At 39.4% G+C, this 15,491-nt stretch overlaps 1 protein-coding gene across 2 annotated transcripts in view; it reads left to right on the top strand.

Annotated features, from left to right (window-relative positions):
* Nucleotides 1-1,081: 1,081 nt before the first annotated feature.
* The window catches only part of LOC131245466 (probable LRR receptor-like serine/threonine-protein kinase At1g53430), a 41,328-nt gene continuing 26,918 nt past the window's right edge, over nucleotides 1,082-15,491 (top strand). For both annotated transcript variants that reach the window (XM_058244954.1, XM_058244955.1), the window contains exons 1-11: nucleotides 1,082-1,364; nucleotides 6,445-6,613; nucleotides 6,706-6,777; nucleotides 8,013-8,081; nucleotides 8,192-8,263; nucleotides 8,347-8,418; nucleotides 8,909-8,980; nucleotides 9,063-9,134; nucleotides 10,567-10,638; nucleotides 10,764-10,835; nucleotides 10,929-11,000. In XM_058244954.1, the coding sequence (XP_058100937.1) occupies nucleotides 1,268-1,364; nucleotides 6,445-6,613; nucleotides 6,706-6,777; nucleotides 8,013-8,081; nucleotides 8,192-8,263; nucleotides 8,347-8,418; nucleotides 8,909-8,980; nucleotides 9,063-9,134; nucleotides 10,567-10,638; nucleotides 10,764-10,835; nucleotides 10,929-11,000 (911 nt within the window). In that variant the 5' untranslated portion in view covers nucleotides 1,082-1,267. The remainder of the gene's footprint in view (nucleotides 1,365-6,444; nucleotides 6,614-6,705; nucleotides 6,778-8,012; nucleotides 8,082-8,191; nucleotides 8,264-8,346; nucleotides 8,419-8,908; nucleotides 8,981-9,062; nucleotides 9,135-10,566; nucleotides 10,639-10,763; nucleotides 10,836-10,928; nucleotides 11,001-15,491) is intronic.

Here is a 15,491-nt window from a genome sequence, read left to right as displayed (position 1 = left end):
GGTGAAATGATAATAATCACTCATTTCCAGGGTATTTTCCTTTTCCCGGTAAAACCGTAAAAATCAAACAGGCCCTGACACATTAATTTCCCTTTTCAACCCTTCAACATGGCTTAGAAAGTCACTTATGATACGGGTAACAACATAGGAATTGTGTATTTATAACAGTTACCCTTCCGATAGGTCTCGTAAGCTGGATACTGACATGGTTGTGTACTAACAAGTTAACCCTGGAAAAAAGAGAAAAAAAAATGAAAAATACCAGTTACCCTTCCACGATAAGTCTCGTAAGATGGCTGGTCCCAGTCATACGTCTCCGTGGCATGTGTGATGTACGGATGACCATTTCATTTTCTATTTCTACTGGCTCCTCGGATTGATCGATCCTCACTGTTTGGATGAAATATCTCAAAACCAGGCCAATATGGCTTATCTATGTGCCACGTGTACGTACAAGTGAACGAAAAAAGTCTAGTCGTCATGCACCTGATTTAGATACATGGCAATTGGGCACATATTTTCATAGCACACACGCATCTCACGATCCTGAGAATTGAAGATAATTCAAACCGTTGGTACGTGGAGTACGACTTTAGACGAAACATAGTCTAAAAATGTCCCAGATTAGAAGATCCGATAGGCTAAAATGAGGACCATTTTTAGTATCAATGTGAACCGTCGTAATATTTCAGCCACAACCGAGCAGTTAATATAGCTTTATAGATGAAAATTTTTAAGTTATAGCGTATACACACAAAGCCACAACGAACCAACGGTCTGGATTGGAAAAATATAGGATACACTTGTCGGAGCTGAAAAGACGTGCGTATGGTCACGTATCATGTGATACACTTGGAATTCTTCGCTTCAACGGCGGCTGCCGCGCCCTCTCTCTCTCTCTCTCTGAAAACTCAACCCTCTCTCCCTCTCAGCCTCTCTCTGAAAATCCCGTACACTTAGAAAAATATGGGATTGACTTGTCAGAGCTGGAAAGACGTGCGTATGGTCACGGTTGATGTGATACTGATACACTTGGAATTGGCGGCTGCTGCGTCCTCTCTCTGTCACTATCTCGCTCTCTCTCTCTCTCTCTCTCTCTGAAAATTCAACCCTCTCTCTCTCTAGAGCTAGAGTATTTGATCCCAACATGTATTTCATTTCATGATCCATCCTTTATAATATATTGTTTCCCTTCCCAAGAAACAGGCTTCTCATTTACGGAAGAAATCGCGAGAGAGAGAGAGAGAGAACAGTTGTTCCTCTAGAGATGAGGAAGGTTGTCTCAACTCTGTTTCTTCTCTTTCTTGCGTTGAATTGCTTTGAAAAGCTCGGATCCGAAGCTCAACGGCTGGATGCTAAAGAAGGTATGCATTGGGGATTTTTTATATGTTTTTTTTTTTTTTTTTCTGAAATTGATGTAGTTTTCTTTGATTTTTTCGGGGGAAATGAAGGAAAGTTAATATACTCTATTTGGTATAACATAGCTCATGGAATATCTGCAAATGCTTCGTTTGATGAATCGGTTGATTTAAATCGACTGGATTTCCTTATTTGCCTGAGTTGATGTATTTTTTTCTGTTTGAGATCGAGCTTGAATATCTCTAAATTAGGAGGTTTTTGTCGAAGGAGAAGCGGACAATAGCTGAAACTGAAATGGTTTTTGTCTATTGTGTGTAGCCTTTGCGGGTGGGATTTGGTATAGAGGTTTGTGAGTTTGGTTTACCCTTTAAGCGATGTATATTAGGAACCTCACACTCAGGTACATAGGTCGTGACACGTGTGTGATCTGTTCTCGATCTCCATCATGTAAGCCAAGCCGTTTTTTGATCTTCTGGCATTAAAAAAAGAAAAAGAAAAAGGGAGCGGATTAGCAGCTTAGTGGGTGTTAGTACCCTTACCGTGTGGGGCCCGCCTTAATGAATGTGTTTCATAATCACGCCGCCCATCCGTTTTTTCAGCTCATTTAAGTGAGTTATAACAAAAACTGAGCAGATACAAATTAATTATGGACCACGCCTTTGGCAAAAGTGGTAAATGACCATTAATGGGCCACAAAAGTTTTGAATCAAGCTTATGTTTGTTTTGTCCCTTCATACGGGCTTACGTGACATTATCAATAGATTTGATGGTAAGTAAACAGTACGGAGATTTTAAGGTGCGCCCTAAGAAGTTTTTAATGATAGAACTGTCACTCACCACTGTTTCTTATGGTATGGTCCACCTGATAATTGGATGTGCTTCATTTTTTGGATAATCCTTTAAAATAATCTGAAAAAACGGATGAACTGAGTGGATACATAAAACATACATCAAGGTGGGCCCCACAGTAACCCAACGGTGTGTTGGGTGAGGAAGCGGATTGGCTGGTGTATTGACGTCAGTAAGTTCTGTGGGTCTAATCCTGAGGTATGTGTTATATCCAAATCGTCCATCCATTTGGCGAGCTGGTCTTAAGGCTTGAGAAGAAAAATAAGACAGAATAACTATCAAGTGGACCACACTGCAAAAATCAGTGGGGGAAGGAACGTCTACCATTGAAACCCTTTTAGGGGTCACGGAAGTTTTGGATCAATATGAATTTTTTTACCTCTTCATCTACGTTTCCGTGACCTTATGAACAGATTGGATGGAAAATAAATGTTATGGTGGGCCCTGCGAATTTTTTAACGGTGAAAATCATTATTCTCGCTACTATTTGTGGTGTGGTGCAGCTGATCTTTACATATGATTCATTTATTTTTTATAATGCTCTAAAATGGATCTCAAAAATGGATGAACAGTGTAAATATAATAAATACATCACTGTGGGTCCACGTAACTTTGATTTACCATTCGTACAACTCGGAGCTCGAGGAGGGTCAGCGCTAGAGCTAGGCAAAATAGACCCGATCCGATGGATCCGACTCGATCAGACCCAATCCGACCCGATCAAAACCGATCCGACGGTCTGGATCGATGCTGATCGGGTAGCCCCATTCAGATTCGAAATCTTTTTGGGTCGAATTCGGATTGGCCCTGATCCGACCCGAGCCGACCCGAAAACCGATACGAATGGATCCCGACAGATCCGATCCTACCCGATCCGGAGTAGTTCTTTTGATACTTCTACCTTTTCCTGTGGTATGGTCCGCTTGAGCTTTGGATATACATCAATTTTGGGTTCAACCACTAAAATGATATGCAAAATTGAATAGACACGCGTGGATACATCACATGCATTCAAGGTGGGCCCCAACTGAGATTGCTGTGTACAATAGCAAAATGATTTGCTATGTACCGCACACTGCACACAGCTACTACATAGCTGGCTTTCAACCTAGGTGTAGGTACGTGTCGTGCCAAGACAATGCTACTCTTCAAAGGAGATCAATGTTATATGGCCCCATAGTGATGTTTTTATTATATCTACACCGTTCACATATATTTACAGATTAATTTAGAGCATTATACTAAAAAAGGCAACCCAAAAAGGGTTTCAATGATAGACGTTTAATTTTCACTGCTTCTTTCAGTGTGGCCCACTTAATAGTTAGATCTATCTTATTTTTCGTCTCAAGCCATAAAATAAGCTCAAAAAATGGATGGACGGTTTTGATATAACACATGTACCATGATCAAACCCACCTAACTTGCTAACGTGATGTCAATACCGTGTACTACCAACGCACGGGACAATCCCACTGACGCCATTCACACCTGTAAACAACTGTAACTTTTAAACGTCGAGCATTGTACGAACGGATCAAACGAATTCAACATGGGCCCCACAATGATGTATTTATTATATCCATACCGTTTAACCGTTTTTCATGATCATTTTAGAGCATTTAGTGAAAAATAAATGAATCATATTTGAAGCTCAAATGAACCACACCGAAAATAACAACGAGAATAATGATTTTCACTGTTAAAAAATCTTATCAGTATCGTACCTAATCCGATCCGATTCAGTTTCCCTGGCCGAGTCGGACTCGGTTCGGGTCAGGCCAATAAGGTGTCGGATCTAATCGGATGGCATGTCCCAGATCCGACCCCGGATTGGAATGAGTTTGGGTCAGCGTATTTAGATCTTGGACAGAATCGGGTTAGGCACAATCCGATCCGACTCGGTCCGATGCCCACCTCTAGTCAGCGCTAGTATTCGCACGACGAGAAAGGATTGGCTACTCCCCCTGCCACCAGCCCGGTGGATGTTCGGTGCTTTGTGGGCCCCACAATGATGCATGTGTTTCATCCATTCCATTCATCCATTTTTAAGATCATTTTAGAGCCTTATCCCAAAATTGAGAAGGATATAAATCTCAGGTGGACCACACCACAGGAAAACAATAGTGATAGGATATCCACCATTAAAATTCTTTTAAGGCCCACTGTACTGTTTATTTGACATCCAATCTGTTGATTAGGTCATATAGGCCCAGATGAAGGGAAAAAAAATATCAGATTGATCCAAAACTTTTATGGCGCTCAAAAGGCTTTTAATGGTTGACGCTCATTCAACACTATTTCCTATAATGTGGTCCACTTGAGATTGGAATATACCTCATTTTTGGTCTCCTACCATATAATGATATGGAAAAATATATGGACAGCATGGATGAAACACATACATCATTATGGGGCCCACAGAGCACCGACCACCAGCCATTGGCGGGTGGCAGGGGGAGTAGCCAATCCGTTTCCTCGCACGACCGCTTCCCTTGGTGAGGCCGGGGTATCACGGGCGCGGATTAGATACTGACAAGGTCAGAATCCAAATGGCTACTGAAGTGACGTCACCAAACATTGTGGACCCCACCATGATGCGTGTATTGTATCCATACCGTCCAACCATTTGTAGAGATTATTTTATGGCATTAGAAAAAGAATGAGATAGATCTAAAGTTCAAGTGGACCCACCACAGAAAACCGTGGGATCAGTCACACCCATCGTTGAAACATTTATAGGACCCACCATGATGTATTTTTTAGATCCAACCTATTCATAAGTTAACATAGAGATAGATGAAGTGAAAACAAAAATATAAGCTTGATTGGAAACTTCTATGGCCCCTAATTAAGAAGTTTTGCACGATGGATGTCACTGTCCCCACTGTTTTCTATGGTGGGGTCCATTTGAACTTTAGATCTATCTCATTATTTTTCTCATGCCATAAAATGATCTCTCCAAATGGATGGACGCTACGGATAGAACACATGCATCATGGTGGGGTCCACAAAGCTTGGTGACGTTACTTCAGTAGCCATTTGGATACTGACCTTGTAGCATCTAATCCGCGCCCGGGTATCACCTACTCAGAAGCGGATTGGTTGGTGTATCACACATCACCGATTTGGCTGGTGTGGATGTTACCAAGTTATGTGGTCCTATCATGAGTTATGAGTTATATCTAAACCGTCCATCCACTTAGTGAGCTCATCGTAAGGCCTGATCCTGAAAATAAGACAGATATAAAAATCAAGTGGAGCACACTGTAAAAAGCAATGGGTTATTGAATGCCTGCCATTGAAACCCTTTTGGGGTCACAGATATTTTGAATCAATAAGATATTTGTTTTTTCTCTTCATCCTTGTCTGTGTGACATTATGAGCAGATTGGATGGAAATTAAACATTATGGTGCGCCCCACGAGTGTAGTATCGGTAAGAATCATGGTCCCACTGCTATTTGTGGTGTGGCCCCCTTAAGCCTTGAAAATTTCTCATTTTTTGAGATCAAGATCTAAAATGATCTCGAAAAATGGATGAACTGTGTAGATATGATAAATACATTATTATGGAGCACATATAACTTTGATCTCCTTTGAACCGCACGTACAAATCGGAGCCGGAGGAGCGCTATCCAAACGAGCTAGGTAGATGGTGTGTGGTACACCAGCCAATCTGCTTCATCCGATTGCCTACTGAGTTACTCAGTACACTTTTACCAGACTGAGTAAACTCTGTTATGCCCACCGTGAATGTATGTCATTTATCCACGCAGTCCATCCATGCTCTATGCTTGAATCATCCATTTATAAGCGAGCAGTTGGGATTGTCTTCTAAGGCATTCTTAGGCACAGAGGGCCCTAATTAGTTTCTTCTTGACCGTCTATTTGCTAGCAAAAAAGTTAAAAGGATAAGATTATTCCATTCCGGAAGATTTTAAGGGCGTGGTCCGTCTACAGACTAGCGACATGGGTCCCACATGTAAAAACTGAAAAATAAAATGTAGTTATCATATTGAGGTTTCAATAACTCCTCATTTACCATAACCGAATAAATAAATGAATAAAGACATGATCTGATGCGAAGCACCACAGTAATTCTAGGAAGTGGGCCCTACAAGATACAAGTGGGCCCCACTAAGCATCACTATGATAAGGTTCACTAATAGTGAAGTTATAGTCTATATGCGATTAAGAGAATCAATGAATGCATCTGACCATTGCGTCCTGTGAAATAGTTGAGGCGCTTCGAGCAATCTCAGACAAGTTAAAGAAGAGAGATTGGGATTTCAGCGTTGATCCTTGCAGCAAGACAAGTTCGTGGGTCAGGGAAACGGTGCCGAAGTCCACCTACGCAAACAACGTTTCATGCAACTGCAACTCGACTGTTTGCCATGTCTTTTGGGTGTATGGCCTTTCAGTACTAGCATCCCCTCCTGTGTATAATTTTTTGGTCGTTTATTTGAATTTTTTATTTCAACATTCTTTTGATATTTCAGAGAGCTGAAGGGTCAGAACCTAACTGGATTTATACCTGACGAATTTGCTGATCTAACCTTCCTAACACATCTGTAAGTGATTATGTGCACATCATATAGGTGTCTCTGGTATGTGAAGTTTAAGGAGTTGTTATGGAACAATGGGCATATAGGGTTGTAAGTTTAAGTCTGGGGTTGAGCTAACTGAGAAATTCTAACAGAACCATATCCCCCGTATCCCAAAGGCGACTCTACTCGCATTAATCACCCCCAGTAAGGAGTCTCGAACAGCTCGATGTGAAAATGCTCCTGCATTAATTATCCTCAATGAGGAGTCTCGAACACGAGACCTCCTGCTTTGATACCAATTTGATATAGGACAATTAACTATTTGCTATAAAAGCCCGAACTGTTAGAGCATGACGAATTAATCCCTTTATCTCATAGCCCAAGCCCCACATCTCATAGGTTAAGACCTTGACCGAACTCCCCTCGTGGGCATCAAATAACATGGGTACCGCCTCACACGGGTCGTCCACCTCGAGTGTGTCCCGCATCCCACAGGCTATCCCACTTGAGCCCAGTGTGAAATACACATTAATCACCTTGGTAAGGAGTCTCGAACACGAGACCTCCCCCATGGACCTCGCTTACCCCAAGCGTGCCCCTGTATCCCACAAGCGACCCCACTCAAGCCTACCGTGAAAATGTCCCTGCATTTTAACTAGAATCTCGTGACAGCTCTCCACGAAATGATCTTTTGAGGTGGTCCATTGATTGGTCGACCAGAGTTGAGTTTATTTATGTGTATGTTTTCTACAAGGATCAGATTTCAAAGTCCCCTTTTAATCATTATGGCGGGCTGGGATGGTTCTGGTTCATTGCCACTCACCAATCAATCTGTGTATGCCATTGCGCAGTTGATAAATCAAGATTGTCCATCTGGTGGGACTTTCTGTCTGTGGACCTTGATATGAGAACTTCATTAATCAGGCAATCATAGTTACCAGACGAGGGGTCTTCAAATGAAGAGTAGCTGATGGTCTACATTCAAAGGGGAAAAGTTGGAAGGCTGTAATCGTCCAATCATAGAGATCTCTGTGTCAGGGACCATCCAACATAGGGTCCACGAGGTGGACGAAATAAATAGCCACGTGGATTCATTGAGATGAACCAGAAAAACTCCTATTTTGTAAATCCAACCTCTTTTTAAATGGGTTGGAACGGTTTTCCCTCCCATACCTCTAAATGCTTCATTCTGGTGGATTTTCTTTTGCCTAGAAGCAAATATAGGGTCTAAGATCGTTACTTCTGCTATTGTCCAACAGCGATCTCACTCGCAACTATCTCAAAGGACCAATCCCTGCCAGGTGGGCATCCCTTCGTCTCGTTGATTTGTAAGTCCTCTTCCATAATAGCATCTGGAATCTTCTATAACTAATCTATGAAACTTTTTCGTCCCTCTCACTCCCCAAGGGACATACCTGAAAATTGTTTGACATTGCAGGTCTCTTTTGGGAAATCTCATCTCTGGAAAAATTCCGAAGGAGTTTGGAAAAATCACGACACTCAAAAAACTGTATGCAATTCCCAGCTTTCATTAGATTAGGCAGATGAGATTGCATTTATCTACTATTATTTATGCAATTTGGGGTTATGCAGGGTCATCGATAATAACGAGCTCCAAGGATCTCTTCCTCCAGAGCTTGGTAATTTGCATGGCTTGGAGGAATTGTAAGATTCTTTGTTCTGTCACTGTATTTTTTCCTTCCAATAATGACCTAATTCTCATTTCATGGTTATCTTTAAGAGAATTAATATATTTACTCATCTTGATTTATATTTGCCATTGGCACTTTTTGTTTCTACCTTTGGTAATTCAGTAGTGCAAATTTGTACTGTTGTATTACCAACGCTGAAAAAAGGTTGCCATTATCAATCAGGGCAAATGCAAATAGTGGCTCCTAATTAAATAGAAAATGTGATTAGTGTCTAAATATATGCTGGTGATTGTTAGGTTACATTGGTGAACAGAATGGCTGAGGATCAACCAATTGTGTAGTATTTATGCTATTCAAAACTATCAGCTGACAGTCAAAATGTCGTGTTGAGAGGACTCCACGATCATTTCAATTTCAAGGAGTAGAAATGCCCTACGGTGAAAATAAATAAATAAAAATTTGAACGTTTTTCTTTCACATAATCCAATATATTACTGGTGCAGCATTGCTAGTTCGAATTACTTCACGGGAGAAATACCCCTTACCTTCAGCAACCTGACAAACCTGATCATCTTGTATGTCAATTCTTCATTACTCAATGGGGTTGTCTTTTCCAGTTATAAATTATAAATGATTTAAGTACAGTCATATTTTCAGTAGGATAGATGGGAACCCCATCTCCGGTAAGATTCCAGATTTCATCGGGAACTGGAAACCACTCCAAAGACTGTAAGAATTTCATTTGATTTGTTTTCAGCATAAATTGCTTCAATACGACGCATATTAGGTGGAGCGGTAGTGTTGTGATGTGTTGGGCACTGTGGGGCCCACCATAATGTATGTACATGTGTTCCATATCCATGCCATCCATCTGTTTTACTACTTAATTTTAGGACATGAACCCAAAAATGAAGCAGAGCAGAAGCTCAAGTGGACCACACTATATATATATATATATATATATATATATATATATATATATATATATATACTGATGGGTTTTTCCTCCTCAGTTCAGAGGAGAGATGGAGCAGCGGGTGGAAAATCAAAGTAATTCACCGCGCTGCTCAACTGGTTGAGTGGGCTGCTTGACCGGTCGTGGGTGGCGCTCGACTAGTCAAGTGGGGCTCGACTCAAAGTCCAGCGACCAATTGATGTATTTTCTCCGAAGTGCTCGACTAGTTGAGAGAGGTGCTCGAGGATTCGGCTCGACCAGTCGAGCTTATGCAGATTTGAGTCCGGATCTTGTGCGGAATACGGAAATCTGAGGCCTTTCGCGATAGGGTACAGAAGGGAGTTTTCTAAACTATAAATAGGGGTGCCTAGGGCCTTTCTAAGTAATGCAAGATAGTTTCTTAAAGCTTTGCAAGGGTTTGCTAAAGGGTTTAGGGATATTAAAGGTATGAGAGAGAGAGAGAGAGAGAGAGAGAGAGAGAGAGAGAGAGAGGGAGCATGTGGAAGGAGGTTCTGCTCGTGGAGTATGGTGCAATCAACATCTCAGTATTTCTACGTCTTCGTGATCGGTGAGATCTATTCGTTTTTCTCTATTTTCTTATTGTTTATCTACTCCTGCGTAAGTGAAGAAGGTTGTAACGTTCTACTTTATAGTGGATTGTTGATCTGGATGAGGTCCCGTGGTTTTTACCTTTTTGAGGGTTTTCCACGTAAAAATATCTTGTGTTATGTGGTTTACGCTTTGATTTATTTCCTTGCTTTATTATCCTATAATCCCGGTATTTTTGGGATACTAGATCCTAAGGTTTTGTGCAAAGGCCCCCAACATATATAAGGAAATAATCACACCCACCTATGAAACCTTCCTAGGGCTCACAGTAATGTTTATTTGCCATCCAACCTGTTGATGAGGTAACACAGTCCTAGATGAAGGGAAAACATAAATATAAGCTTGATCTAAAACTTTTGTGGCTCCCAAGATGTTTTTAATGGTGGACATTCAATCACTACTATGTGGTCAGCATGAGCTTTGGATCTACTTCCAGTTTGGGTTTACGCCCTTACATGATCTGGAAAAACAGATGTACACGTGGATATAAAACATTACATCAATATGGCCCCACACTGCCCCAAAAAATGACAACACCACCTTATGGTGTCCCCATATAAGAACATACACATGAACTATCATTCTGAACCTCTGCAGGGACATGCAAGGCACGTCTATGATGGGACCTATTCCTTCTAACATCTCTCTCTTGACGAATCTAACTGAACTGTGAGGGCGCATTCCATGTTCTTTTCTTGCTGCTTTATTACTTGAATTTCCTTGGATTTATACCTAAACTTGGAAGTAGTATGATATGAATTACTTTATTGAATCCAATATATTTTTATTTTCAGGAGGATATCTGATTTGAGTGGACCGAGCATGCCTTTCCCTGCCTTGGGGGATATGACCAAAATGCAGATATTGTGAGTTGAATGGACATAACCCTGACGGGTAAATATATAAATGTTTGTTGCTTCTTTTGCTCATCAAGTGTCTGTCTTGGTCGTGTTCTGCAGGGTACTAAGAAATTGCTTGATTTCTGGCAAAATCCCAGATTATATTAAGGACATGACAGACCTGAAAACCCTGTAAGTTACTTTGGACGAAGCTTTTACACATGGCCTTTATATATTTATTTTGCCGTGCCATTGAGTGCTGACTAGGCATTGTTAGGTGCACAACATTCTTAAATTTTGATGAAAACATAAAATGAAATTGAAGATTCAGCTTCTTGATTTGACATGCAAATCACGACCTCTGTCCAGCCAACTATTTCATGGTTTGAAAGAAATTAAATCAGGAAGAGAAGTGCAAAACTGAAGTGATTGATCGCCAAATTCATAGTGATTTGGACTTTCCCTTTTGATTTTGATTTTGATTTTTATTTAATTTTTTTTTTTTTCCTAATGTAACGGCTGTATTTTAAGATATTTAAATTTTTTTTTTTTTATTTAAAAAAAAACATATGCTTTCAAAATATTTCAAGCAAAACGCCTCATGTTTGCGAATTGGGTGAAAAAACCGACTGTTTTACCTCAACAACTCTTAATGATTGAAATGTTCTGTTAAGTTGTTTAAATGCGGAATTTGTCCGTTTTATCCCATTTTAAGGGTGTGGGCGCGTAGAAAATTTGAGGGGACCAACCTTGTGTGTGTAATCTACGCAGTCCATCCATTTTTGCATCTCTTTTTGGGCCAAGGGCCAGAAAATGAGTGAGATCTAAATTGCAGGTGGCTCTATGAAGGTTTCAATGGTGGGCAATCTCTAAACCATTAAATGGTTCTAACTTGTGCAGTCCACTTGAGCGTTGGAACTGCCTCATTTTTTGGGTCATGACATAAAATGATCTGCAAAATGAATGGGCAGCGGGAATTTTTCTAGGACACCATAGTGGCCCCACCTAAGACCTGGGTACGCACAACCCATCTCTCTTTGCAGTTACAACTTGAGGCTTGGATGACCAATTGCGGTGGTCCTACAATAATGTTTGTCAAAATCCACCCCCATCTATCGGGTTTGGTAGCTCCTGTTAAGACAATGTTGCCTCTCGGTTTTTGTATTTTTTGGGTTAGGTGTGGTGTGTGCGGGTATGCCTCCACATGATTGTGCGGCTCGATTCAAACCGAACAACTTTGACCCAGACTGCGGAGATAGGCAGATACGTTTAATGTGTATATAGATGAGACTTGAGAAAATCAGTCGCCTATTCAGCCACTACACAAGATTGTTATGATACGATTCGAATGGGGTGGTTCTACTTTGACTTTTGTACCAAAGGACTTCTTAACTAGCAGATTTGCCAAACACGAAGGAAATACTCACAATCGTTGTAAGGAGCAATCGCAAAATGCCTTTTTGAAATTAAAAAAGTTTGTATTGGAACCTAAAATAGTTTATTGTATGAGCGTAGACTTGGATTGCAGCTAAATATTATCACTAAAGATTATCACTACTCCTAAGATAAAGCTAAAGATATAATAAGGGAAGGTCAGTTGATTGGTTTGTTTAGTTAGTATGAGACGTTTTGTTATGTCGATTTTTCCTTCAATTTATAAGAATCTCTGTTATGTAAATACTCTGCATCCATTTCTATTCTTTATTTCAACAGTTATGATAGTTGAATCGTTGCCACGTTAGTCTTTCAAATCCTTTTACCTCTTTGTATTCTTCTAACCATTCTTCTTCTTTCGACCGCTTTCTGTCCCCTTGAACTTCTTAGTCGCGCCTTGTATTCAGATGGTGTATACTATCCAGCTCAGCATGAGCTATACTTCTGTAAAAAGTGTTCCAAATATCTTTGAAGATCTTTCCGCATACTATATATCCTCTAGGAATGACCAAAAAAAAAGAGAGGATATAATAGATATGAGCATGGTATGCCGAATCGATTACGTATCGGCCGTATCGGCCGATACGTAACCGTTTCGGGGCCGAAACGGCCGATTCGATTTTTTATACCCGTATCGGCCGATACAGGACCGAAACGGGCGTAACGGCCCGAAACGGGCCTGAAACGGTAACTTTTTTTTTTTTAAACCTGTTTTTGCTGTTTTTTTGAAACCTCTTGCTTCCAAACTGTTTCTAACTCCTTCTACTACTAATTTCGACCAACCTTAGCTTGGTATTTGATAGAAAAACACATTATATTATAGATTTTTTTGAATCAAAGCTCGGTGGGCCATTTTTCAGAAATTTGTCAAAAATAGTTATTTATACTTTTTTTAATATATTTTGTTGTTTTAATTATGTCATATGATGTGTTAATCATAGTAGAACATGTTAATGTGCATTTTACAGATTTGGGGTACCATTTAATAATTTTTTAATATTTTTTTCTATTTACGCATGAATTTTGGCCCCTTTTTTTAAAATTCGAAAAATCAGTTTTTAATGGTTGTTTTGCTGTTTTAATCATGTCATTTGATGTATTAATCATAGTAGAGCATGTTAATGTGCATTTTACAGATTTGGGGTGCCATTTTATATTTTTTAAATATTTTTTTCTATTTACGCATTTATTTTGGCCCTTTTTTAGAAAATTCGAAAAATTATTTTTAAATTATTCTTTTGCTGTTTTAATGATGTCATATGATGTGTTAATCATAGTAGAACATGTTAATCTGTATTTTACAGATTTGGGGTTCCATTTTATATATTTTTTATATTTTTTTCTATTTACGCATTTATTTTGGCCCTTTTTTTGAAAATTTGAAAAATCATTTTTTAATTATTCTTTTGCTGTTTTAATGATGCCATATGATGTGTTAATCATAGTAGAACATGTTAATATGCATTTTACAGATTTGGGGTGCCATTCTATATATATATATATATATTTTTTTTTTTTTTCTATTTACGCATTTATTTCGGCCCTTGTTTTGAAAATTCGAAAAATCATTTTTTAATGATTCTTTTGCTGTTTTAATGATGCCATATGATGTGTTAATCATAGTAGAACATGTTAATGTGCATTTTACATATTTGGGGTGCCATTTTATATATTTTTTTTATTTTTTTCTATTTACGCATTTATTTCGGCCCTTTTTTTGAAAATTCGAAAAATCATTTTTTAATGATTCTTTTGCTGTTTTAATGATGCCATATGATGTGTTAATCATAGTAGAACATGTTAATGTGCATTTTACATATTTGGGGTGCCATTTTATATTTTTTTTCTATTTATGCATGAATTTTGGCCCTCAAAAATAATTGCAAACACCTAAATGTAAGATATTTTCATATTACATTCATTCTAATATATCTATCATTGATAGTAGATAGTTAGAAAATTAAATATATGAATTTTGTAGTCAAATTCAGGTTATCTGGTTCATAAATTCATCAAACAGTCCGATACAACTTCTCACTAAAGAGTGGACCGTTACACCATCATAAACATGTTCCAATTTATAAATGAATGGTTATTTGGAATGCTTAGAATATTCCGGATTTAATCCATATTTTTTCATATTTTTTTGGCAAAAAAAAAGTTTTGCGCCGTTATGGGCCATTACGCCCCTGTATCACCGTTACGCCCCTGTATCCGTATCGATTTTGGAGGTTACTGTTACACCAACCGATACTGATACGGGACACCTTGGATATGAGACCAAAAAACAGGGGTCCCATATTTAAGTTGACACGTGACCGAAAATAATGAATATGGGTTACTTACTATTCAAACCTTTATGGGCTCTACCATGATGTTTACCCACTAGGATGAATTGAATGAAAAAAAATATATTAGCCTAATCCAAAGCTTCTATAACTCATGGATGTTTTAATAATGGGCTTACAAATTATTGGTCTCTATCATGTGGCTCACTTGAGTTCTAGATGTACCTCATTTTTGGGATTGTAGCCTAAAATGATCTAGAAAAAATATACAAAGATCCTGAATTTTTCAAAAACACGGTGGTTGCCCCACCTAGTTTCAACCCCGAGACAACCCATCTCCTTCTAGAAAGCGAATTAGGTATGACCTTGCCTCACTCAACATGGTGCAACCCTGACAGTGGGCCCCCATGTAGTGTATATCCATGCCATACATCCATTCTACCAGCTCATTTTAGAACATGAGCTCAAAAAAGAAGCAGGCCCACGACTCAAGAGGGCCATGCCATAGGAAATAGTGGTGGTTAGAGGCCCACCGTTAAAAAATCCCCAGGCCTATCATAATGGTTATTTGCAATCTAACCTATTGATAAGGTCATACGGACCTGGATGAAGGGAAAAAATAAATATGAGCTAGATAAAAAATAAAAATAAAAATTCATGGCCCACAAGAAGATTTTAACGGTCAATAAACACTTTTTCCTTTATTTTGGTCCACCTGAGAGTTGGATATGCTTCGTTTTTTGAGACCATGCCCTAAAATGTTCTGCAAAACCGGATGGACCGCATGGATGTACAAAACCTTTATCAATTAAGGTGTGCCCTACAGTCATCAGGGTCGCACCATGTTGGGTGTAGCCGGGGCGCACCTAATCCACTCCTCTCTGCTGACGTGATGTTTGAATGACTTAGCCATCGCTCAGCCTACCGCAACTGGAGCCCACTGTGATGTTCGGGAGAAATC

Source organism: Magnolia sinica, chromosome 5, assembly GCF_029962835.1.
Source record: "Magnolia sinica isolate HGM2019 chromosome 5, MsV1, whole genome shotgun sequence".
Classification (NCBI taxonomy): Eukaryota; Viridiplantae; Streptophyta; class Magnoliopsida; order Magnoliales; family Magnoliaceae; genus Magnolia; species Magnolia sinica.
The sequence above is the reverse complement of the archived record's forward strand: the minus strand, read 5'-3'. Positions and strand labels throughout refer to the sequence as shown.